This window comes from Acartia tonsa, chromosome 4 (genome assembly GCF_053477335.1).
Source record: "Acartia tonsa isolate MP-2025a chromosome 4, ASM5347733v1, whole genome shotgun sequence".
Classification (NCBI taxonomy): domain Eukaryota; kingdom Metazoa; phylum Arthropoda; class Copepoda; order Calanoida; family Acartiidae; genus Acartia; species Acartia tonsa.
Window position 1 is genome coordinate 6041193 of NC_137263.1, and position 27620 is coordinate 6068812.

The following is a 27620-nucleotide window of genomic DNA, read 5'->3' on the forward strand; positions in this document are numbered from 1 at the left end:
AGCCTATCCCTCTTCAAGCTTCTACAAGATCACATGAAATTAACATAGCAATAAATAGATATTTCAATTTCGGAGAAAATATATTTTTGAATAGTCAAAATTGTATATAGCACATACTCAGAAAAATTATATAAATTTCATTGGAAAAACTTTTGTTTATACTAATTTAAAGTTGAGGTTTAAACGTTAAAAGCAAAATAGTTTTAGTACATATGAAATATTCCAATCTGCCTATCTTTAGAATTTATTTGTTTTTGATTTTGACTGACTAAAAAGTTGGAAGTAAAATATCAATCATATTAATTCTTCGAATCAAAATTTTCAGCTATAACGTAGCTGCTCTATAAAATACTACGTCCATCGAGGCCTCTACTGAGACCAAAGGCAGTTGGGGGGGATTGGGGTAATTTAAAATCTTTTCTTAAAAATAAAAAAAAAAATAAAAAAAATTGGGATAGGGGGTTTTTATGTTTCTTAAGTCTTTCTCTCTTCGAAATGTGGTGGTACCATATCTAAATATAGTTATGAACCTTCCCAGGAACTATAAGAATCTTCACTATAACGTAGATACATGTTGGTTTAGAGGTTAGTGAGATGCTTCGCTACAGACTGACGAACAAATACACACATACATCCTGTTATTTTCATTTGAGGACTAGCGGCTACGTCCCCTGAATCTAAGGGCTCGAATAATATTCTTAATGCATTTTTGTATTTCAGATGGTTGATAAGTGTGCGTAAGAATTACCGGGACGTGACGTACCACAACTGGCGGCACGCCTTCAATGTCTGCCAGCTCATGTTCGCCATCATCACCAACACCACGTGGTGGAAGAAGTTGGGCGAGGTAAGCCGCTGGGATCTTAAGTAATAAGACCATTTATGAACATCACCAATCATGATCAACAAAATTACCCCTTCTGTGTGACTTAAAATAAATGGTTTAACACTCTAGTTTGGAACCAACCAATCAAAATTTATTAATAGTATCCAAAGTTTTAAGCCAACGAAAACTATAACGTGGTTATAAAAGTTTGGGTACCCTTCCTATATGACTTACAGAGAAGTTTTAAAGGTAAAAATTCCACTGGTATGCAGGGATTTAACAATGGACAATAAATTAACCTATCTATCCCATAACTAATACTCAGAATTTGGTATCTATCATATTATGGGGAAAGAAAGAGTTGTAGATCTATCTCTAATCTCTCTGTGTTATGTGAGCTCATAAGTTGACTTTAACCTTTAATCAAAGACAACAAGGTTTTATAAAAGGGTTTAGCTAATTTTACAGTAATTGCCACATTTTGTTTATATTCACAAAATAAGGCAAAATATTAAATAGATTAGAGCAATGGATGTACTAATTACTTGGATCTTACACCAGAGTTTACCCCTTCCTCTTAACCCCTACTGGATAAACAGCCTGACCAATAAAAGCGGGAGAAAATTGCAACCTAAATTGACGACTATTTTTCTCCTGTTTTATAAGAAGAGTTGATTTAAAAAAGAGGTATTTTGTGTTATTGCAATAATTCTATGGTTTTGATAATGTGATACATTTACGAAATTTTAAAACCACATCTTTTTTAATACCTTGCCTACTTTGTAGCAATTAGTATCTGAAATGTTTATGCTAATAGAACATGTGTATTATGTATTGCTCTTTTACGTTTTTACTTTCAAGCTAATTTTTTCAACCTAAAATAGTATATTTAGATTTTTTGTGTTTCTCCGCATTCTTCTTTTAGAAAGGAGGTATATTTAACCTCTTGCCCCAAGAAAATAGCCTAAAACCTACCAATGTGCGGGAAGGATGCTGTATCCCCCTTGAGGCTTAAGACTTACAGACAGGGTAGTTATAGAGCAGCTTTAGCAATTATTTTCTACCTGTGACTGCAATGCAGGGAAGGATCAAATTACCACAAGAATCCAGAGGTATCCAGGGGATGCACGGGGCCAGACGGGAGGGACTGTTGGGATCTCCAGGTGGGCCTTGGTGCATTTATGGATGGTCTGTAATTTGTGGAAGTGTTGATGTTTAGGCCTAAACAAATAGAGTTATATTTTGGGAAATTTGGTGGAAACCTAAACTTCACCCGGCCTAAGCTATTGTCCTATCCTCCCCCCAATTACATTATTTGTTAATAGGGAAAGGTGGAAAGGTTAATAATTTGAAGAACTAAGCTGTACCTGGATGTTAATTCTGGACAGCTTAGTTTTCCAAAGAGCCGGCAGACATTATAATTAAGCGGTCTGAAAAATGAAAATCCTTAATTTGCTATTTGCAACCGCGAAATTATGATGTCTGCCGCACTGAGCCGCAGGCAGCCTCTGTTCTTCTCCAAATTTGGTGGCCTGAAAGTGTACATACATTAGCGTACATGACACTCCCGGCAAGAAAAAGAAGAACATAGGGCTGCGGGCTGATCACTGCAATGTACAATATACAGTGGAGAAAAAAGAATACATGACAATACACCCCCGAAGCCGTCACCGCTGGACCTTTAAAAAATGGAAGTGGCATTCGGAGTGGCTGGTCATCACATTTTTTTTTTTTTTTGGAATTATTATGTCTTTTCTGAAAGACATATTGGTTTTGGATTTAAATAAAAAATGGAAGAAAGGGAAAAAGAAAACACATTGGAAAAAATGATTTTACAATTTTAATTTTTGGAATTGGAGACAAAGATCCATAGTCTCCAGTTCTTTTTTGGCGGCTGAGAGTCCCGCGTTGGCCTCACGGGCTTGCTTCCGGGCACTCTGGGAGGCTTTTTTAAATTTTCTAACTTTGGTTAGCGAAATTTGGCGCCAGGGGGTTGTAGTTTTGGGGGGGCTCCAGACGGGGAAGAGGGCAAAATGCTGGGCTTCAACGGCCGGGCCCATTTTTGACGCAAGAAGAAGCACTTCATAGCGAAGGATGCTGACTTCGCGCCTGGCCAATTCTGGGGGCATACTGAATGCCCACATCCTCCACGAATCAATCTCTTCCTCGAGATACTCGATTTGCTTGGCAAAACCGTCCAGGTAACGGCGGTTTACCACATCCTTCGGGAACAGCCGGGTGTGGTCATGAATACCACGCCGGATGGACTCTAGCATACCTTTGATGTCTCTGACTTCATACAGGATGTATTTGTGGTGGTCATAGGGCTTGCCAATTTTAGCCAGCAAGTCGAATGGCAGACTCATTGTGGTTTGGGTTTTATCTGAAATTAGATAAGAATTTGATAAAATTGATAAAAACGAAACTTGTGGCGGCACAAACAGGATGAAAAAAATAATAATTTTATTTATCGACACATTTTTTCTTTATAGAAAATTTTAATAGAGACTTAATAGAGACGGTCTGTTACAGGTATATAGCCGTAACCGTCCTGGCGAGAGGGGTCATAGGTGTTATCATGATGACTCTCACTTTGGAAGTGACGGACGTATCTACCCTGTGGTGTGTTGACATGATTGTGTGCATATCTATCATCATAGTCTGCTGGTCGGCGGTAGTCTTGACGTACAGCAGGTGATGGTGACCGTTGTCGTGTAGGTGAACGTTGTCTCGGGGGAGAACGCCTTCTAGAATAAGAACGGCGTTTTGGAGAATAGTGTCGTGTAGAATAACGGCACCTAGATGGCGAGCGCCGTTTTGGAGACGAGCGGGAGCGCTGTCTTGAGGTGGAGGGTTCCTGCTGTTTGACCTGGGAAACTTTTTGTTTTTTCCTTCTTGAACCAGAATTCTGGAGACCGTGGGTTTTCAAAGAAGGTTTGGTGGTATGCCTACAGTCAGGGCAAGCTTGATTTCTGCAGTAGAGCATTTTACTATTATGCTTTGGAATCTGGCTGATGGAATTTTGCATGTTGTCAGAAGTCTTTTTTCTGTATTCATAGAACTTCTGTTCACGGTGGAACTCTAAACGGGCGAGTGTGGTTTCCATCGCTGCTTCCTTGCCTCTGAGGTATTCCGCCTGTACGTAAAGGGAGTACATTTTTTGGAATCTGGGGGCGGATACATCATCCTTTCCAAGCAGCTCATGTATCAGATCAAGTTGGTGCCATCTGTCGAAAAAGGTGGGCATTGGGCTAGCATGGAATGTTTGATAGAGATTATCAATACTCTTTGTCAATTCACTGTCCATGTTACACGGGGGGGGTTTAGGCTCCTCGGGAAATTTTTGTTTGTATAATATCTCGAGGCGGGCTCGCTTCTGAGCCTCTTCCCTAACCTGGCGGGTACTTGAACAGTGGGTGCCTTTTAGAGTCCAAGCCGGGATTTGAACGTATTCTTCTTCGCTAGGTAGGAAGTTTCCACCCTGGTTGTCGGTGACGTCTATCTTGTGCAGTTCCTGGTTAATTTTTTCTTCAAGAGTTTTGATATTTTCTTGAGTGCACAAGATAGCTTCCAATAATGTATTTTCAGCTTCAAGCATCTCCCGTATATCCGGGTTGTTGACATTCTGGAACAGAGCGGGTTCAATTCGGGTAACGGAGCCTGGGTGTAGTCGATTTAGCAGCTCCTTTCTCTTCTCCTTTAGATCTTTTTCAACAACAGCTAGCGGTTTGGTTAGAGGGGCGCTGAGAACGGGGCCGTTGTTAGAGATGGCGGAAATGTTGGAATCCATCCTGGAATAAAAAAAAAAATTTTGTTTATAAAAGAGAAAGAGAAGGCTTTTATGGGGTGTATTGTTTACAATGGTTTATAATATTCGTAAAGCTAAAGGAAGATTGGCAAATAATGATTATTATATAAGAACATTTAAATTTAATATTTGATAACACTAATCCAGGTTTTCTTCGGCTGGAATCAATTTATCGGTTATTGATGTAGAACCATCATCCTCGTAGGTGGGTTAAACTTCTAGAGGCAATTCATCATTTAATAATAAAATTATTAAGGGCATTAATCATCATTTACTTGTTATAATTTAACATTTAATAATATGATTATTAACGTTATTAACAGGTGTGTGAACCTGTAAGTAGGATTCTTCTTTTGTTGTAATTTAATATTTAATAATAACATTATTAATATTAATTGTTGGTTTGTAAGGCAATTACAGCCGTATTCAGGGAGGTGGGCCAATTCAGCCTTTATTTAATAGGTAGGTTTTTTATGTCTTCGGCACTTACAGCCTTTATTTATTTGAATGAGAAATTTGTCACAAATGCATATCATGGAAATGCGTGTCTGTGAGGTTAAAATTATTATCTTCGGCAACTACAGCCTTTATTAGTGGGTTTAAAAATTGAATCATGCAGATCATGGAAATGCGTGTCAATGAGGGTAAAATTATTATCTTCGGCAACTACAGCCTTTATTAGTGGTTTAAAATTGAAGCATGCAGATCATGGAAATGCGTGTCAATGAAGTTAAAATTATTATCTTCGGCAATTTCAGCCAACGTTTAGCGGGTGTAACTCATGTGTGATGCATTGTGTTATCCCGTTACAGGAATGGTTTTAATGGGAGGTTTTTAGTTTGCGTTGCTCCGAAGTGTAAGACTCGTCACACTTGGAGGCCGCGGATCTGATCTGGTCAATTAGCGCGAGCTCGTCCTCGGAGAACAGGATGGCAATGTGCCGGACACTTCTTCTGGTTTCATGAAACTCTTCCTTCCAGTGTTTCCGCCAACGGATAATTACCTGACGGACGATACCATCATCAGAAGTGATGAGGTGTAGGACCTGGCCAAGGCGCCAGAGTTGATCGCCAATCAACTCATCTGGGGACCGGAGGAAAACAATGATATCCATTTCTTTTGGTTGTGGACCTGTTTTGCCAAATTTCTTTGGTCTTGGAATGTAATCTGGAAGGCGTTCATACAGCCAGATCTGCCACCATGATTGATAGAGGCGTTCCATCTGTTCCAATAGGCGGGATGGTTGCTCTACCCTCATTGGTCCAGTGGGTGCACGCCTGTTATTCCTGCCGTGTATCAGACGGTTAGGCGTGATAAGGTCTGCGTGACCTATATCCTCCGTTCTGGATACCGTGCAGATTGGCATGTTGTTTATTTCATTGGCAATGTATGAAAAGGCGGTCTCAAAGGACATGACGTCCAGCTTGAGACCGTTGAATGTTGCATGGAACAAAGTTTTGATCTCTTTGATTGAGCGTTCCACGCAACCTTGATAATTGTGGGCAGCGGTGGGACCGATCTCGTACTCTATGCTGCAGCTTTTTCCATTGAGCGTTTTAGTGATGTCAGCCATGGAAAACTCTGATTTTGCTACGCCCTTGATGAGCTGTGCACCTGGGTCGATGAAGACCTTTTTAGGGTAGCAATAACGATGAACGAATCGTTGGAAAGCTTGAAGAAAAGCGTCTGTGTTATACTTCGTCATAGCATAACAAGCCGTTGCGGATGAGGCTGGGTCTCTACAGACTAGACCCCAAACCTTGACTGTGGATCTGTGGTTATGTTCACAGTGAGCTAAGAACGGACCCATTAGGTCAAGTTGGCAGTAGTAAAACGGGGGAGCAATGGTCATTCTGTTTTGATGGATTGGTCCCATTTCAGCTTCTAGAAGCTTGGCCTTGAACCTACGACAATGTGGGCAAGCCGCTCTGATCTCTTTGGAGAGATCTCTGCCATTAAGAATGTAGGCAATGTGCCTGGATTCTAAGAGTGTTGCGTTTACATTTCTGTGTAGTGCAAGCTCTTGATGGGCGTATAGCATAACGGAGTATGCTATTAAGCTATACCGATCGACTATCGGTCTAACGAAGTGGAGGGGAGACAAATCAGGCATGATATTGTCAACGTCTTCTATGTTAGTGCCCTCGACAATACGACCATTGTATTTGATAATGCCATCGTCAGTGACGACATTGTTGCCGTGGGCCTTTGAGTTGGAGAACTTAAGCACTTCTTTGGTAGCGAGTCTAAAGTAGTAATTCTCCGCCTTGTGGATTTCTTCGTCCGAAAGTTGGACGACCTGAGGATTTGGATGAGGGGGGGCCTTCAAATTACGGTACGATTTGAAGTCGAAAAAGCAGAATTTTCGAACAATGGCCATGACACGGAGAGACTTGGGCCATGACCGTTTGCACGGGTCGTAGAGATAATTCGAGAAATTGGTTATCTCTGCCGTTCTTTCCTGAGGTGATTTCGTATCACCGTGGAGGATTCTGACCTCTTGGGCAGCGGCCTGCTTCGCTTCCATTGATAGTTTAAGATCTTGGAAGGATTGGGCTGGCATGTCCTGGTAATCAAGATACATCCAGGGTTTGCCGTTTTGCCATTCAGAATTAGCATCGATATCCTTGATAGTGGCGAGGAAACGAGTACCCAAGTCGGCTATGTTGTTTTCAGATTCAACATGTCGCCATTGGTCTGGGGAAGAGAATCGGCGAATTTCGATGACGCAGCTGCGTACGCCAAGAGAAAGAGGGCGTGCATCTTGATGAAGCCAAGACAACACAACGGAAGAGTCTGTTAAATAGGTGACTTTTTCTACCTTGTTTTTGAGATTTTTGGCAACGGTTGTTGCGAGAATGGTGCCTACAACAGCTGCCCTGAGCTCTGCTCGAGGAATCGTGCTACCAGTTACAATCTTTGATTTGGCAGCAGCTAGTCGGACAGTGACCTCGCCTGTGAGAGACCTTGACCTAACATGCACGCATACGATTGCCATGTTTTGACTAGCATCAACAGATACTAAGAGATCAACTTTGGGCTCAGAATTTGCTGGAATTACGGACCGTGGGCACGAAACTGACGCAAGTTGTTGCATCGTTTCAATGTTAGTCACCCATGTGGGAAGCAACTTGGTTGGGAGACCGTCGTCCCAACCAGTGGCGTAAGAAAGGAGGTCGTGATAGTCTGCTTTGAATTTGGCAGTCACGGGGGTGCAGAGTCCGAGAAGGTCGAAGTTAGAGGCAACTTGCGACAAGATTGTTCTTTTTGTGAAATTGTGTAGGAGAGCCTCTTCAAGACTTCCTTCTACTGGTGGAGGTCTTTTACCTCGTTTTGTTTTACCAAACGAGAGAGGTTTGACGTCCAGACTGAGAGTGTCAGCAAGTGGAGCCCATCGATAGCCGAGGTAGCTAACATGTGTGCCATCATTCGACACAGTGTCTTCAGGTACAGCTGAAGATTTGACAAAGCTTTTGACGCTCATGCCTGCTAAGTCAAGAGTGAATTTGACTCCCACAATGATTTTGTCTAGTTCAATTGCGGAGTCTGTTGAATCAGAGGTATCATCAACATAAGTTTTGGTTTTGAGAACCTGGGCACCTGCAGTATGTTCAGGATGGTTGTCCATGACATACTGAGCTACCTGTTCAAGACCTTCTGCCGTTTGGTTGCCAGAAGGTTTAACCCCATAAATGATGGTGCGCATGATGCGCGTTCTGATGGTGCCACCAGGGGCAAGGCTATCAACCCACAAGTACTTGTGCCAGCGGAAATCAGATGGATCCAACTTAATCTGATTGTATGCCATCCGTATGTCGCATGCGAAAGCATGTGGACCTGCTCTGAAATTGATGTCCAGAGCTAAGATTTTTTCGAGTCTGTTTGTGCCCTTTGCTAGGACGTCGTTCAGACTTTTACCTGACGAGGTTGTCGCAGAAGCGTCAAATACAACCCTGACTGGAGTGGAAAGAGAGTTTTCTTTAGTGACGAATCGCCAAGGGAGGTAGTATTCTCCTGGCAGATTGTCTACAAGGGCGCGTTCCTCAGGGGATAGGTCATCAATGTCACATGAATAGCCATTCAATGCTAGTTTGTCATGTGACGCCATAACTTGTAGTTTGGCCTCTGGATCCTTCTGCAATTTTCGCAGCTGGGACTCCAGAACTTTGAGGGCCCTGTTTTTGTTTGGTTGTAACTCCTTAACCGGATCAGCAATGAAGGGAAGAGATGCTACGATCCGGCGTTCGTCAGGTAAGAACTTGACGGACTTTTTTATTAGGAGTTGTTCGGCCTCTTCTTTCAGAGAAGTTGCCTCCAGAATGTCTCCGTTTTTGCAGTCATTGCAGCCACGGCATGCTATGCAACGGTAAGGTGCTTGAGTGCCTATGTCTTCACTCTCAAGATACTTGCGTTCATGTCGTTTGACGTGTTGAATATTGGTGCTGTATGTATGAACATCCAGCGAAGCGTCCTCGTCTGTTGTTTCCTCAACAGTGATTGGACGGAGATACGGAAAGGTGTCGGTTTTGGAGTCATCCGCGCACCAATTCCTGCCACTGTTCAGAAGTGTTTCAGTGGTATAGCGGTAGGCAGACAGCTCGTTGGTGAAGAAGAGAGCAGCACCAACAAAGTTTACAGTCTCGGCTGCTTTAGCCCAAGCCTTGTGGGGGCCACCAAGTACACCTGTGTGGCCGTCGATACCCTTAAGTGGGCTTCTGTATAAAGATAAACCACAGGGCAATGAACAGATGCGCATTGGGAACAAGTAATTGTACTTGATTCCCAGGATTATGTCGACTTGGCCTCCGCCAATGACATCTGGTACGGTAGGGAGGAGCTCGTGGCCTTTGTAATGATTTACAAGGTCACCATAAGGCTCCTTGAGATCCCAACGAGGAAATGGAGCCGTTAGCGTGTCCATTTTTGCAGCAATTATAGTTGCGGACATGGCACTGTCGACTAATGGCAGTGTGAACTTGTCACTGCCATAGGGAAGATGGACGACTTTACCACCTGCTACGTTCATGAGGGTGGGTCCAGGTCTGTGTTCTGTGGCATCTAGTCTAGCCGCTGCAGAAGCTGAAACTGCGGCTGTACCACAACCGCTGTCATAGAATACAAACAACGGGTTGCCGGAGAGATCAGGGACGTTTTGGCACATGAAGATGCCGGGAGCAGCAACATCGGGGAAGGTGTTGGGGTCGGAAACGTCGGGTGTGGTGTCAGCGGTTTGGAGGTTCATGGTTATGTTATCCATGAACAGAAGGTTGCCAGATGTTATAGGGACATCCTTGGGCAATGATTTGCGGAAATCGCCTAACCTCTTTTTATTCTGCTCCACATGAATTGAGCAGGCGAGGATGTGTTTTTGCACGCGGTGTGAGGATGCGTACTGGCAATTGTCAGCTTGGCAGTAAAAGGTGGTGCGACAGTCGTTTTTGTGATTGTTCCACCATTCGTCAATATTGTCGAAATTGACGTTGGCGTCCATTCTGAGGCACCTATGACAGGCTTTTGTCTTGCCGTGGAGTTGGCGTTTCTCCTTGTGTGGTGTATTGATGTACACCTGGCATTGGAACAAATATGTGTGTTTGTTCTGACAAAGCGCGCAATCAGTCGATACAGGCTTAGAAGCAGCACCTGTGTATGCTAAGAGCGGAGTGGGCGTCTTAGTCGACTTGTCGGCTAACCTGCCTTTTTGGCGATGTTTTGGGTCCTCCGAGGCCGAAAAGGTGGAGGCTGTGTAGGTTTGGGAGGCTGGTTTACTCCGGTTCGAGTTTTTATGACCCGGGTTGTTACCAGCATGATTGGAATGTTTGTTACTGGAGTTGCCGCTGTTTGTGTTGGCATTGTTGCCGATAGAAGTTGCGGTGCCAGTGTGGAGGGATGCCCCTTCATGTTGATTGAGCTGATACTGTAGCTGGCGGAGCTCAGAGTCAAGAAAGAGGAGAAGTTGTTCGTAGCAATACTGGCCGTCTTCTTCCCCGTGCTCATCTGCACTCAACATGAATTTTCTAGACATCTCCTTAAAGTAGTCGCCTTTAAGAAGATTGAACACGGAGTTGGCAATATCTGTTTTGCCGTGATACAAGGTTTGCTCCGCGTCATTTTCTTTTGCAAATTCTTGGGTGTCAGCAAGCAGTGAACGGAGTTTTACCATCCATGTGATCTGCTGTTCCCAGTTGTATTTAGGGCATGGTCCAAGTTCCATGATTTTGGCCTTGCGTTTAGCTATGATGCTGGTTTTGCTGCCGTAGTGGAACGACAGCTGCTTCATACAGGCCTTAATGGATTTTTCGGCAGAGCACAACATCTGTGCATTGCCTTGGAGACATTTCTCTTTCAGTATCTCCAATGCTTCGACTTCTGCTATGGAAGGCATTGAGTCAATGTAAATCTGGAACTTCTTTTGGAATGTAAAGAGGTCAAGTTTATCTGTTTTGGCCCCAGAAAAGTGAGGGATAGGAATGTTGGAAGAACGCTGATTGAAAGAGTGTCCTGAGATAGGCACTCCGAAACGGTCCCTCAAGCGTTCAACGTATGATTCCACGCTGGATATTTCAGTTTCGAGCGTGGTGGACTGGGCATCCAATGCTGTCGCATCTTCCTCCATGTCCGTAAGCATCGCGTCCTCACAAAGCGTTTTGGCTTTATGTAAGGAACGCTGTGCCTTTTCGAGTAGCTCTTTGAATTGAGCATTAAGTTTATTGAACTGACCTAACTGCTTAACTTCGGTCGTTTTAAGGTCGCCGAACTTTTCGCAGAGATCGTCGAGCTCAACAAGCAAGGGGTCCCTTTTTTGTTTTACCCTTGCTTGTTTTACCGCGTATGTCGTAGGATTTATGCGGTTGGGGATGGGAGCTGTTTGCTGGAGCATAGTTGCAGCAGGAACAGCTGTGGCCTGAGTCGTAACTGCTGGAGGCACAATTACTTGGCCATCACATGGTAAGGTACCTGCCTCGGATCCGACTGCTGAAGTGGTAGTCGAGTCGTCAGAGCAAGTAGAGAGAGGTACTGCTGGAGCAGCAGTCGTCGTAATCGGTTGAGCTTTCAAACGTGATGTACGATGTTCATGAATGAACTCAATTTTGGAGCGCATGGCTATACGTAGCTGTAACGCTTTGTTCATGTCAGCTTCGGTGACCCTTGGGTCTGGGCTGTTGCGAAAGAAAGCTATGATGTGGCGAATTGACGAGGCTTTTTCTTCCAACAATGATAGACTATTGTCTAGCTTTTCAATGCTAAACCTGTCAGGGTTATTTATGATGCTCTGACAGTCTTCGTCTATCATCATGCACTCATCGCATTCGATGATGAGTTTGGTTGCCTCATCAGTCATGGTTGGGGTTTGTGCTGTAACAAGCGCAGATAGGTCGACACTAATATTGTGTGTCGATGTGGAAGCGTTATAAGCGGAGCCTGGGAGGTGGTCGTGTAATGGGAACTGTTCAGGGTTATAAAAAACCTCGTCCTGAACCTCTTTCTGTAAATCTTCAGAATAGAGTTGTTCCAAAGCTTCTTCAAGAATTGAAGCTGATTTTTGGAAGGATGGTATGGGGGAATAATTATCCCAATCTAGTTGCTGTGGGGCTAGCTCAAACTCTTCAGTATCTGTAGGGGTTGTGGGGGTTTGTGGTGAAAGGCCGTTATACGGATGTATAACGGGAAAAGTTACCAGTGGATCAACAGGTGAGGAGGGTAAGTGGGGGGCTGCAAGTAGTTGGGGAGCTGCAGGGGGTGTAGGGAATCCTCGGATAGGTGACGGGGATGGGCTACGGTGGTGGCTGTTTTGGCCTGGGGGGGTGCGACTAACGCTGGGCCTGCGTGAGGAAACGACGGGCCTGGAGTTGCGGTCAACCGGTTTTTGCCGTTGAAGTAGCGCTTTTTTTGTTTTAAGGAGTTTTTTGGCGCGTAATTCAAACGGGGTGTTGAGTTTATGTTTTTTGGCTAAAACTCTGACGGTTTTAGGCCGACGACTCGCAACAGTCGCAGAGTCGGATTGTGAACGTTTGGTGTGAGAAGGGGTGGGGTGTGAGTTAGATGGATGATAGAGGGTGTTATGCCTTGAGCGTGTAATTGCTCCGGGCGGTTTAGTGAGGAAAATCTCCTTCATTGACCACTGAATGCTGTTGTTAATTTATTTATTTAAATTATAACCTCTCTTTAGCTTATATTTTTTGGTGTTTTTATATTTTTGTGTTTTTACAACAAATAAATGATGAGGGGAGAACCTTCACCGAATTTTTGTTGTCTTTAATATGGCGCAGTCTGGCAGGGACCGCAAGCTATCAGGGAGATGAAAAGGGGTAGGGGGGAGAACAGGTTCGGATTATTTAACAGCTATATTGTTAAATAAGAGGACAAGGAGTTGTCCTATGGGTAGGGAGAAAAACAGGTTCGGATTACTTAACAGTTATTGTTAAATAAGAGGACAAGGAGTTGTCCTATGGGTGGGTGGCACTTAGTTGTAAAGCACCTCAGCAGCTGTACAGAATTAACAGTCTGTAAACATCAATGTGCGGGAAGGATGCTGTATCCCCCTTGAGGCTTAAGACTTACAGACAGGGTAGTTATAGAGCAGCTTTAGCAATTATTTTCTACCTGTGACTGCAATGCAGGGAAGGATCAAATTACCACAAGAATCCAGAGGTATCCAGGGGATGCACGGGGCCAGACGGGAGGGACTGTTGGGATCTCCAGGTGGGCCTTGGTGCATTTATGGATGGTCTGTAATTTGTGGAAGTGTTGATGTTTAGGCCTAAACAAATAGAGTTATATTTTGGGAAATTTGGTGGAAACCTAAACTTCACCCGGCCTAAGCTATTGTCCTATCCTCCCCCCAATTACATTATTTGTTAATAGGGAAAGGTGGAAAGGTTAATAATTTGAAGAACTAAGCTGTACCTGGATGTTAATTCTGGACAGCTTAGTTTTCCAAAGAGCCGGCAGACATTATAATTAAGCGGTCTGAAAAATGAAAATCCTTAATTTGCTATTTGCAACCGCGAAATTATGATGTCTGCCGCAGTGAGCCGCAGGCAGCCTCTGTTCTTCTCCAAATTTGGTGGCCTGAAAGTGTACATACATTAGCGTACATGACAACCAATGCCTAGTCACAAATCTTTCTTTAAAAGCATAATCAAGTCATTTGTTAGGTGACCATAAACAAACCTATTGAAAAACGTATCTATATGTGATGCTGATTATTCTTAAACTATGGCTCTAACACAAATAATAATTTTTGGTGATTTTGATAGGAATAACTTTGTAATATGTAGAACATTGACTACAAAACCGATTTGATAAGTTAGACTTTACTGTACTGCTATTAACTTTATTATCATACATTATGTCTCAAATCATTATCACGCTTCCCTTAAAAGGATAATCTAATCTAGATAGCTCTATAGATACACCATTAAAAATCGTGTATTATGTTTTGTGCTTATAGCAAAATATCTCTAAAAATGCTGATTTTATTGACATTTTCATTTGGAAAGGATTCAGGATATTTTTTTATGAAGGTTGAACACATCCCTAGAAGCTGTTTTTATGACTTAAAAACAAGGGTGCTTTCATTTAATCATATTTCTTGACAAAAAAAACCCTTTCCCCTTTTCTTTTACATTTTGTACATTCAAATAATTCACTAAAGATATGTTTCATTTTTGTAAAGGAATTTGTGTTGTTTGTAATTTTAAATTCAAATTTAAGCTTAACAAATTGGTGTGCAGAAATTTCCGCAATGTATCAATTCGCTGTAGCGCCTCATGCATCTAGAGACTCTTTTTCCACAGGAGATGAGAAAAAAGATACTATATACTTAATTTTACAAATGCAATAGCACAAAACCATTCTAGGACCTATAACAAACTTCTCTAATATAGAGAGCCCACACGAGTAATTATCGAGATATAGATGGACAACAAAATCTTATTTCTAGATTTTTAATGTTCATTTGCGAATATTATAATAAGTGGAAGTATATTCACACCGAACAAATTTCATATGTGTTCTAATATGTTTCAAGTTTAAAGGTTAATTTCAAACAGTTCTAAAACAAATGCATACATAATAAGCTTTTAGGAGCGAAGTTATATTATATTTATTTTAAGTTATATTTGTTTGTTTGTCCTAACCTCTATTTGGGACCAGGGTAAGGTCATTTTGAAAAGCTAATATCACTATTCTTACACCCAGGTCACTTGGTAATTTAACAGCTGTCTGACAACAAACTCATTGGTTCCACAACCTTTGTTTCGAAGATCTTACTGTCATCAGTTGATTTTTTTGTATTATAAACAATAATTTTATCTAGATATTATTAAAAACATAGCAGAATTGGTTACAATATGTAAGTCTTTAGAGTGAATCGATGTTATCAAAGCATTGTAATTAATTCAGAAGCTGTTGATTTGTATTTTAATGTTTCTCCTTCTGTTCTTCATATTTGTGTATTATATTCACCTGTTTCCATTTTTCTTTTTATTGCATATACTTGTTCTTGTTCAAATATGAATATAACAAGGATGACACCATACTGAAAGTATTTAAAGAGATTCAATAATAACTTTTCTCGTATTCATTCGAATCCGGTGGATAGGAACCGGTTCTCATCCATACGAAAAAACTATGTCTAGCATCGTATTATACCCGGTATTCCGCGGATATAGAAAGTACAATTATGAGATTAAAACTAGTTTTTTTAGCCCCGAGGTGCCGAAGGCACCGGCTAAAAAAACTGGTTTTAATCTATTCTCGTATTCATTCGAAACCGATTATTATCCGGTGGATTAGAACCGGTTCTCATCCACAGGAAAAAATTATGTCTAGCATCGTATTTTATCCAGTTTTCTACGAATATAAAAATGTACAATCATATGATTAAAACTATTTTTTTAGCCATTGCCTTCTGCATCTCGGGGCTAAAAAAAATGGTTTAAATCTTATAATTGTACATTTAATATACGCATAAAGCTGTTTATGATACGATGCGAGAAATAACTATTATTAAATGTAAAGATCATAAGTAAAAAGATGATATTTATGTAAATAAAATTACCTAAATTATGAAGTATTATTATTAACAAATTATTACTTCAGCACAAAATGCCTTTTCCTACAATTTCATCCACGTTTTAAAATATTTTAATTCATTTCTTATATTATTGGCTTTTTGACTTACAGAAGTAATATATCCTATTATAAAAAATATTAAGGTATTTTTATCTGTAGCTTAAGATTTTGATCGATTGAACTATTGAGCCGATTGAGTTCTCCAATTTATGAAAGCTTACTTTAAGTCCCTGGGTGCTTTTAGATTATTTAATTTTTATATTCAAGTTGGTTATTTTTAAGCCCTTCCATTTACCTTTAAATATATAGAGCCCCTAGATGCTAGGGATACAGCCGCTAGTATTATATTAAGTTTTTCTTGTTCGTTAATATCTACTAACCACAGAACTGATTTAGTTCTCCATTTTTGAAATCTTCACATAAGTTTTGTTATTGTATGGGATTATTTTAAAAAATTGAGATGGTTTTAGGCTATTTTACCAAAATAATACAAGTTAAATATTTAGACTGAATGCCTGGCGCTGGTGCTTGCCTGTCTTTGCCATGATCTGGATCACAGAGGAACCAACAATTCTTATCAGGTTAATATCACCTTTTATTTTAACAGAGAGATCTAAGACGGACGTACTAACATATGCAAATGCATATTGAAAATGTAATGTGCATTAGTAATGCTTATAATGTTTTTAAATCAGTTTGTTTTAAATTATGGAAAGCAAAATATATGTATATTCCCATGATATTTATAAAGCTTTCCTTAAAAATTTGGATTTGATCCAGCAATTTTTAAGATCTTTAGCTCCAGACATAACAGGATAAAACTATTTCAGATAAAATCCAGTAATTCCTTGGCCCGCCTGTACTCCACCTCCACCATGGAGCACCATCATTTTGATCAATGCCTCATGCTTTTAAACACAAAGGGAACCCAGATTCTGGCCAATCTATCCCAGGTAGAATTTATACTTCGTCTGTGATTGTGTGAATGACATGTTGTACACATTCTCTATTGTATTCCATATTAGGTGTATTTTTTGTTTTGTAGACAATCTATGACATATTTGATCTGCTTTTCTAAACACTAAAGGAACCCAGATTCTGGTCAATCTATCCCAGGTACGATTTATACTTAGTCTATGATTGTATTCTATTTTATATCTTGTCTATGGTTGTCCATATTAAGAGTGTTTTTGTTGTTGTAGACAATCTATGACATAACACAAAGATAACCCAGATTCTGGCCAATCTATCCCAGGTACGATTTATACTTAGTCTATGATTGTATTCTATAGTATATCTTGTCTAAGATTTTGAATATTTTGAGTATTTTTGTATTGAAGACAATCTATGACATATTTGCCCTATGTATCATACTTTTAAACACAAAGGGAACCCAGATTCTGGCCAATATCCCAGGTAGGATTTATACTTAGTCTATGATTGTATTATATATTGTATCTTGTCTATGATATTCCATATAGGTGTATTTTTTGTTTTGTAGACAATCTTTGACATATTTGCTCTATGTATCATACTGTATCATACTTTTAAACACAAAGATAACCCAGATTCTTGCCAATCTATCCCAGGTAGGAGTTATTCTTCGTCTGTGATTGTGTGAATGTTGTATACATTGTCTATGGTATTCCATATTAAGTGTGTTTTTGTTGTTGTAGACAATCTTTGACATATTTGCTCTATGTATCATGCTTTTAAACACAAAGGGAACCCAGATTCTGGCCAATCTATCTCAGGTAGGAGTTATTCTTCGTCTGTGATTGTGTGAATGTTGTACACATTCTCTATATTTTTTGTATTGTAGACAATCTATGACATATTTGATCTGCTTTTCTAAACACTAAATGAACCCAGATTCTGGCCAATCTATCCCAGGTATGATTTATACTTCGTCTATGATTGTATTCTATATTATATCTTGGTTATGGTTGTCCATATTAAGTGTATTTTAGTATTGTAGACATTATATAGAATATTTTATAAATTTGTCATACTTTTAGCCAATCTACGATAGATGGGATTGATACTCTATATGTGATTGTATTCTATAGTATATCTTGTCTATGGTTGTCTGTTTAAAGTTTATTTTCGGTATTGTTGCCAATCTATGACATATTTGATCTATGTATTATGCCTTTCTAAACACTAAAGAAACCCAGATTTTGGCCAATCTATTCCAGGTTGGAATTTATACTTCGTCTATGAATGTATTCTAAAGTATATCTTGTCTATGGTTGTCCATATAAAGTGTATTTTTTTATTGTAGACAATCTATGACATATTTGCTCTATGTATCATACTTTTAAACACAAAGATAACCCAGATTCTGGCCAATCTATCCCAGGTAGGATTTATACTTAGTCTATGATTGTATTTTATATTATATCTTGGTTATGGTTGTCCATATAAATTGTATATTTGTATAGTAGACAATCTTCTATTACATATTTGATCTATGTATCATACTTTTAAACACAAAGATAACCCAGATTCTGGCCAATCTATCCCAGGTAGGAGTTATACTTAGTCTAGGATTGTATTCTATATTATATCTTGTCTATGGTTGTCCATATTAAGTGTATTTTTTGTATTGTAGACAATCTATGACATATTTGATCTATGCATCACGCTTTTCTAAACACTAAAGGAACCCAGATTTTAGCCAATCTATCCCAGGTAGGATACATACTTCGTCTATTATTGTATTCTAAAGTAAATCTTGTCAAAGATTGTGAATATTTTTAATATTTTTGTATTAGGTTTCGTGATTTTATATTACTTATCCTATAATTCTTTTTTCCTCTCCCTTTTTTGTACCACTCTTTTCAGTTTGTCCAACCATAATTTCTGTTGTGCTTCGCTACTTATGGATGTTGTCATTCTTGTTGAATTACTTTTGATACCTTGAAAATAAATAAAAAGATATGTTTTTATTTTAAAAATCTTTGTAGACACAGACAAAGAATTTAATTCTCCGCCTTACTATTTGAAGAATGTAGGCGGCACACTTTCAAAAGAGTGGAGCTACTTTTCGCTTAATTTTTCTGCCTAATCAGTATATTGGACCAATGAGACCACAGCGTAGGAACAATCTGGCCTTAATTCAGCTTTAAATTATTGAATTTCTTAAGATACAGCTAGGTTTTATTAGTCAAATATTTGAATGATCTTATGGGGTACCCTCTTATGCCTCAAGTAAACACTTTAAAAACCTAAGCCATAGAATATAAGATCTTTATATTGCAGATATATAGCCTTCTTAATTGATTTTAGGGGATACCAAAAAAATGTTAAAATTATCTTTTGCCATCATAAAACTCTATATAAATTGATAAGGTTTAATATAATAGATAACAGATTTTTGTTATTTATATTTTTGTACAAGTACCTACTTCTTTTAAACTAAGATATCCTTGTTAAGTACACAATAAACTTTGATGTATTTTTTTTATAATTTTTTATATTAACTCCAACACTGACGACATTTATTATTTTTTCAATAACCAATACCGACAATACCAAATATTAAAATAATTTTATGCTTGTTTTACTTTGTCTTTAAGTTTTCTAAATGCCGTGTATATATATTTAGTGCCAATAATATGGAATAAGATATAGTTTTTGTTAAAGTTCTATTTGGCTATAAACCTTTCTTTGCCGTTTCTAAGATCTTAATTGACCTACAACATTATTTAGGATGAGTTTAAGTCTGTGATAAATATTCTCGAAGATTCAATATTGGCAACAGATTTGGCGCTCTATTTCAAGAGAAGAAATGATACCTTTAGTATGATCAAGCGAGGTGTTAATTGGAAGGTAAAAAGTTTTATGATTTTTGCTGGTTTTCGCAGCTGCTAATAAAGATAGTCAGTTTCTCCGGACCTGTGAGAATCTCTAAGTTCCATATATGTCGGCTTAATTCGCATTTACTTAACATTTTCAAGTCTAAATACCTTTATTTTATAATCTACAGTGCGAGTTTTACAGGAACAATTGGTCAATTTAACCTACTTACCCTTGACAGAAATTGATCATCCATATCTTGTTTTCTTCATTAGTTTTGGAAGTTTTGAATCAAAAAAAGTATTTTATGGTCTTCAACAGATTTTGCCTCATAATCATGTTTTACCAAAGTTTTTATTTTTGAAAATTTGTTGATGATTGTTATGTAATGATTAAATATAAGCTGTCTATCTTATTATCTATTATTCCATCTACCTGTCTGAGAATATATCGTTTCATCTGCTTTTATTAAGGGAGAGGTCATTTTCTAGTAAATCCCGTAAAGGTGTGTGTTATAAGGCCTAAAAATAGTAGTAGAACGATAAGGTGCTCTATATATTTGTATTTCCTATTGAATAGAACAATAGGGAAGAAATTTTTTTTTTTTTTTTTTGATAACCGTACCTGGAATATCTGAAATTTCTATCAAACGCTTTGTTTGGCTCAAACTGACACAAATAAAAAAAATATAATTATAATAAATCAACCTGTAAAGAATGACTTCTTCCTTTGTTTAATGGTATAGATTGTTCTTAACCTTTACCTTGTACCTATAGAAAACATTATTATTATAATTATATTTTTTTTTAATTTTTGTCAGTTTGAGCCAAACAAAGCGTTTGATAGAAATTTCGTATTTTTTTAGATAATCCAGGTACGGTTATCAAAAAAAAAAAAAAAATTTCCCTATTGTTCTATTCAATAGGGAATACATATATCTAGAGCACCTTATCGTTCTACTACTATTTTTAGGCCTTATAACACACACCTTTACGGGATTTACTAGAAAATGACCTCTCCCTTTAAAATGAAAATGACCGTTTTCGTTAGTTGATAACTTATCAGCTATCTATCAATTTATCCGACTCTCAATCTGAATATTTATCTGTCCAGCTACTAATATATCTACCTATCTAGAATGAAAATGACCGGTCATTATTCCGTGGGTTGATGATGACCGCTTGCGACGTGGGTGCTATAACTAAACCCTGGCCCATCCAACAGAAAATTGCCGAGTTAGTCACAAGAGAATTTTTTCATCAGGTTAGTATGTTACTTAAACCTTGCCAGGGAAAGATTACTTGAAGAAAGTTTTCATCTTAAAATCTCATTGACAACAAATTAAGCATGGTATAGAAAAATATTACCTATAAATATGCATTTCGAGTTTCTGAGAATATTAATTTTTTTTTATTGTATAAGGTTTCGTGACTTTTTGCTCTTATTTTTTTCAGTATGTGTGTACTTAACAGACACCAACTCATTTATTTTACAACCTTTGTTTGAAAGTCCTTTCAAACCATGGTAATGAGTCCACCTAATTCATGATAAATTTTACCATATACATGGTACTTATTTTACATGTACTAAATTAGTGTATTAATTAATAGCGGCTACTCGACCCTATTATCTAGGGGTTCTGTATTAGTAGGAACTAGAAAATAACTTTAAACCATCCCAAGCTTAAATTTGAAATAAAAGAGCCTGAAACCACCACTGAACCAATGTAAAGCTTACCTAAAATAGAGAATCCAATCAGTTCAGTAGTTATTGAGATCTTAAACTTTAGACAAAAAAACCTTACTACTTTATATAATAGGATTTATTAACAATTGTATATTTTCAGGGAGATTTGGAACGTGAAGAGTTACACCTGCGCCCCATCCCCATGATGGACAGGGAAAAAGCAGAACAACTACCTAAAATGCAGGTAAGGGGGCAATACAGGGAAGACGAAGATTTTCAGGGATCTAAAGGGATAAGACAATGGCCAATAACTGATAATACACAAAATTACTCCCCTTGTAAATTAGTGGTTGAAATATTTAAACATTCAACTATTGAACGATCCAATCAAATTTCATTTAAGTCCCCAAAGTTGTTAAGCCAACAAATAAGAAAACGTTATTGTAAAACTTTGGGGACGAGTGTAATAAACAGCCTGCAATTGTACCCTTTCTCTCTAAAGATTTAAAACTAGCTTTATTTAAAATCCGGGATTTAAGGATCCAAAATTTATTATTTTTTATCTCTTGTTCATTGGGCAGTAGAAAAAACGCAACTTTGTTAATTTAGGTAATACTTTGGTACTTAGTCCAAATGGATAAATTATTACTTGGATCTCACACCAGATTAGATGAACTCTAAAAATATGAAACATTTAAGGGGTTAAAATAACGATCCTCTCTTTACCATATCCCCTCCCTTCCTACTGGATAAGTAAACTGACCAATACATGGTTGGGAAAATAGCAACATAAATTGACGACAATTTTCCCCCTGTCATAATATCCACGTATATTCTACATCCATTTTAGCGCAGAATACCGTTACTGGTTTATAAAATTTGCCCTTGCTAAATTGTAGTATTTTTTATAGAGAAATCTGGCTTTGAAACTAATGAGCTTTAACTTTAACAATAATCAAATTTTGCATTATCTCTTTTCTGTTACAAGTTTCATAGAACAGGAAAGTGAGTGATTGTTACAGATGAATCATCTCTGACCTGAAGATCCTAATAATGAATTTGTAATACCAAAACATTATTTTTTTTCAGGTAAACTTCATAGATGAGATCTGTCTGCCTGTTTATGACAGTCTAGCCACTGCTTCTCAATATCTCAAGCCATTACTTTCAGGTATTTATCAACTTTTCTATCAACTGTGTAATAATGACTTGTATTATTTATTGTAAAATTTTGCAGAATGCAATACTCTATATCAACATGGACTGACGTCCGACATACTTAGTGATTTGTGTCTTCAGATTTTTCTTGTAGGTTGAAATGTTAATATTGTCCTAGGGATCATATTTCCAATCTTCATAAAATAAAATATAACGATCATGATAAAATTTAATATCTAGGAATTATGTTATAAATAGAATAGGGTTAGTGATTCTCTTTTTATTGTTACATGAATCAATAGAGGTTTGAAATCAATAGAGCGATTCTTTCAAAAATACTCATTAGATTTTTAACTTTAGGATGTGAAGATAACCGAGAAAACTGGAATGCCTTGGCAGAATCAAGACCACCACCTGGCAACAACCAATCGCAGCCAAGACCTACAGAAAACAACCAAACACAGCCAAGAACAACAATTGTTACCAACCAATCAGAATCTAAAACAGTAACAAAAAATAACCAACCAGAGCCAAGAAATTCTGCTGATAACCAATCAGAGTCCAGATCTGAATCTGGTAACCAATCAGAATCTAGTGATAAAGTGCAGAGCCATAAATCAGCGCCGCCTGGTGAGTCGAACGCTGGCTAGCAAAGGTCGAACATCACATGCTTAGTCATGTGATACTTTTTTTTTATTGGATCATGTGATTGGTGGAAATTTAGAATTTTTATTAAAGAACAGCTTAAATGCTTTGTTATTGTGGCAATTATTTTCTCATATAATTTAATATTTGTACATATTTAAGAGATTTTACTGACAAAACTTAAACTTTTATAAAAACAGTTTTAACATAAAGAGGACTATCCACGAACAAAAGCACGTGATTCTAAGTACCTTCCAGCATTGATCCTGAGTATTTTCTTTCAGAATATAATAGGTCACTATCAATAAATGATATATTGACGAGAAAATTTATGTTTCACCACTTCAAGTTAAAGAAAAGTAAAAAAATGTCCACCATTTTTCGTTAAAATTCTATCAAACGTTTTGTTGAGTTCGGGGTGTCTTTAATTGTCCATGTTGTCAAATGATAAAAATAAAAAAAAAGTCAAAAGCACATTTACTATATCTCATATGTATGTTTAAATTAATGCTAATATGGATTAATTTACAATCTATATAACACGAGTATTCGCATATGCATCATCAAATATCCCTTTTATTAAAAGAATTAGCTTCATAAAAGTTTTCAAAATCAATTAAAATACCTAAAAAACATGGTGAAACATAAATTTTCTCGTCAATATATTAATTATATATGGTGTCCTATTATATTCTGAAAGAATATACTTAGGATCAATGCTGGAAGGTACTTAGAATCATGTGCTCTCGTTCGTGGATAGTCCTCTTTAGACACAAAAAAAATTATCCTAAATATTTTTACAGTTTAACTACTCTATAACTAGGAAACGTCCAATCTAATTGGTTGGTACATTCTTAACATTTCCTAACATATTATTGCTTAAAAGGGGGGGGGGGCGAAAGTGACACTTTTTGAAACCAAAACTAAAAGTCAACAAAGGAACTCAACTAAAAAAAGAGTTACAGGTCTGAGATTTTGCATGGCAGTTGCTTTATATGGGTAAAATATGGAACTGTGAAAAAACGGCGGCGCAACCGCCGAAAACCGCCGAAATTTTTTTTGCATTTTCTCGGCGGTTTTCGGCGGTTGCCACGCCGTTTCTTCACAGTTCCATATTGTACCCCTATAAAGCAACTGCCATGCAAAATGTCAGACCTGTAACTCTTTTTTTAGTTGAGTTCCTTTGACTTTTAGTTTTGGTTTCAAAAAGTGTCACTTTCGCCCCCCCCTCTTTATACCCAATTATTTTGCAATAGTTTATTGCAATTATTCTTTTTAAATTTTGTAAGCTTTGTTACTGCTGCGCTAATTATGGACATTTATGTCCTTTTTAATGTAAAAAAATCAATCTAAAATGTTAGTAAAAAAGATACATAAAGTTGCATTTGACTGAACAACCGCCGAAAAAGTGGTTTGCTTATTTTTAAACAAAATATATATAATTATATTGTGACTTTTTATATATTATGATAAACACCTACAATGCTTTTATCACGTCTTCTATGTGTAAATTAAAGTAGGTTTATGTACATGAAATTTTTATTAGAAATACGTTTACGAATATTTCGTGAAAATTTATCCGTCCAGTAACAGAAAGGATTATTGTAGAAATATCGTAATCCATGTATCAAGTGCACTCCAAAAAGTCACAAAAAGCTAAAAACATCCCGATATAATTACTTTTTCGATTGGGATTCGTAATGCCTGTTTTCAGAAATTTATACATGTCGTTTTAGCTCTCTAAATGATGTGTGTTTAATACTTGGACTGCGAGATTTCTACAATAATTAACTCCACCTTTTTCATTGTTAAAAATTAGATGTTTATATTTCCTATATAGCTATTTATTTATACAATGAGATGTTTTTTCCGTATTAAAAAAGTTTTGGAAATATTAAATTTAACATCTAATGCTATGTTGAGGTCTAAAATTCATAAATTATTATTTTTTCAAATGTATAAATTTTTATGTGCCATTTGTGTTAAAAAATGTTTTTTCTTGCCGCTCTATTTGATCAAATCATTTAATGACATATTTTGGAAGATTTTTGTTTAAAATTCCAATACTACAAAGAAAAATCACGCAACCTGTAAAAGCAAGAAAAATAAAAACAACTATTATTGATTTGCACATTGTGATAACGTATATTTTTATTTAGATATTTATTTATTTCTATTTTAATTTGCCATTCATATTATTCTGAGCAAAAAAATTTTGTGTTTTTTGTAAAAGAGAAATGTCATTTGAAAAAAAACTGTTTTTCCGAAAATATTTTATTTCCAAATGTGGCTACATCTGATGATAAACGAAATAGCTGACAGGGAGAGGAAATTGGACTAAAAGTTTTATTAGAACCCAAAACATGCTGGTTTGTTTAAAACTCTGGGTTGATTGGTTGGTTAAAATTAGCAGTATCCAAACATTTCAACAAATGCTTTAGTTAAAGGGAGGGGTAATTTTGTTTATCAATATTGGGGGTGGATATACAACAATTAGCTGTTTATTGTCTTGTTCTTCATTTTTCACTCCTTTTATGTTGATAAATGAACAGTCGAACAAACGACAGGAATTTTGTCACTGGTCAAAATATTGACGAAAAACATTTTTTATTTGAATGCTATCTCTCTTTCAAAGCTCAAAAGCTTGAAAGTTGAAAAATCTATTAGATTTTTTCTTTTATGAAAGCTATCATTAAATTGCTGAAAACAATTAAATAATTGCTGCCGAGCCCTATTTATATCTTATACTTTAATTTTTAACTTTACAGTTCACAAAACTTGTCACAAACTTTTACTCGTCGTCGAATTGTATCGTCGATGTGTTTTAATCATTATATTTAAAATATTTATAAATTGCATAAAAATGAAATAATACACATTATAAACAAAACTTTTTGGGTTTTTTATTGCACATTCATAAAAGAATTATAATTATGATAACTAATCATGTAAAAGAATTATTTTTATGGTAGTAAAAATGCCCAAATCATTCCGAGAAATGTGTGAAGCTGGCCAAAAATTAAAAACTCAAACGTTTAAGTCCAACTCTATATGTAGGTTTTTTGTTTACTGTCAGTCTATTATCTAAGTCGAGTAAAAATATTTTCTATATGCTGTTAAATAAAAAAAACAGGTTACAACTTTTGGATTTTGCTTGGCAGTTGCTTTAATGTAAAACAATGTTTAACTAAAAAATTACAGTAAAGCCGCTTGAAAAAAAACATTTTCTGGATATGGGTGATTTTGGCGGCAGCTACGGGTTCGACGGTGTCTTTTTTTGCATTACTATAAAGCAACTGCAATGCTATGTTACAGAACTCAATCATTTCTAGTCATTTATTTACTTAGACAGTCTCCAATAATCGGCTGATTTGTATGTAAAATATTTATTAAAAACTTACTTTTTGGTTACAGAACTCTTCCGTCCTCCCCAATTAAGCAATCTTTTCAAAATCAGTCAATAAACAAACAAAAAATTGGGAATAACTTACAGGCATACAAGCCCCAGTTATATAATAGCTACACCCAATGAAGGAAAACTAACGTGTACATGTAGAAAAGTCTTGGCTATTAATCTAAATTAAGAGTTGGGATGGTTGACATATCCCAAATTATCCACATTATACGAGCATTACGACAATAATAATGACCCTACCAGGATCACAGGGAAAGGACAAATAATGATAAATTAATTTTTACCTTTTTGATATTTGTGATATCTAATATTTAGGGAAATAAATATAGACTTCTTCCAATTATTTTACTAACTACTGATGCTATATAGGAGGTTTATTTTTAAAAGCGAAGCTTTTCTATATATAATTAGAGTCGTACGTCCGTCACAGAAAGTTAGCTCTTTTCGTTAATTTAAACAGGTTAGAATTGTCCTATCGATTCCAAACTTTGCATGATGATTCCTATAGTAGTTAGGTACAATTAAGAAAGCGTAGCAACTCTATAAACAATACCAGAATGTCCGTACGTCCATTTTAAACATGTCGATTTTTAACTTTTTTGACAACAAATTTTTGTATGTTAAAATTTTCCGATTCTTCTGATTTTTTGAAAACTGATTCCTATTACAACAAGGTACAATGTTATAAGCGAAGCATCTCTATAAACAAGTCCCAAAAATGTAAGTATGTCCTTAAACAGTATCATCTATTTATGCAGTTTTGCAACAAATTTTCTTAAGATATTGTTTGTACTAATGCATTAATATTCTGCTAATTCAGTTCTGACAATCTACAAGTGTTAATATTCGTTTGTCCTTCCATTTCAGAGCTTCGCTTTTATGGATGTTGTCATCCTTGTTTATTTATCATCCTAGTCCTTTATCCTTTGGTATAGATATAATTGTATATTTTTATAGGCTATTGTCCCCTCCCTGAATCTACTAAAGGCAGGAATCTTGAGGAATAATCAAATGGGCGATATAACTGATGTAAACAACCAATTATAATAAACAGAATTATACCTATTCAGAATAAAGTTATTGAGCCAAGGAATGAGCGGACGAGAGGGGAAACATTATAAATTTAATGTCTCCTCCCACCCTTAATTGGTGTATTTTATTGGCGTTCTTCCACTCGAAGGTGGGGGGGGGGTAAGGGGTGATTT

General features: G+C 37.1%; 1 protein-coding gene and 1 long non-coding RNA gene across 6 annotated transcripts in view; one reads left to right on the forward strand and one right to left on the reverse strand.

Annotated features, from left to right (window-relative positions):
* Positions 1-25890, forward strand: part of Pde11 (Phosphodiesterase 11) — a 51929-nt gene extending 26039 nt beyond the window's left edge. For 2 of the 4 annotated variants that reach the window (XM_080155909.1, XM_080155910.1), the window contains exons 15-22: positions 721-847; positions 16217-16291; positions 16541-16663; positions 19425-19544; positions 20649-20774; positions 21358-21441; positions 22287-22368; positions 22716-23203. In XM_080155909.1, the coding sequence (XP_080012035.1) occupies positions 721-847; positions 16217-16291; positions 16541-16663; positions 19425-19544; positions 20649-20774; positions 21358-21441; positions 22287-22368; positions 22716-23005 (1027 nt within the window). In that variant the 3' untranslated portion in view covers positions 23006-23203. Of the gene's footprint in view, positions 1-720; positions 848-16216; positions 16292-16540; positions 16664-19424; positions 19545-20648; positions 20775-21357; positions 21442-22286; positions 22369-22715; positions 23204-24379 lie in introns of those variants that run through there. The other 2 variants (XR_013878146.1, XM_080155911.1) reach the window with 2 other exon arrangements.
* On the reverse strand, positions 1808-13737 carry LOC145315800 (uncharacterized). Of its 2 annotated transcripts, none has more exons than XR_013878140.1 (2): positions 13236-13737; positions 1808-2047 (listed from the first exon to the last, which is right to left on the reverse strand). It is a non-coding gene; the product is annotated as an uncharacterized LOC145315800 (long non-coding RNA). The 2 variants fall into 2 exon arrangements; XR_013878141.1 differs by lacking the exon at positions 13236-13737 and adding an exon at positions 2194-2270.
* Positions 25891-27620: the final 1730 nt, after the last annotated feature.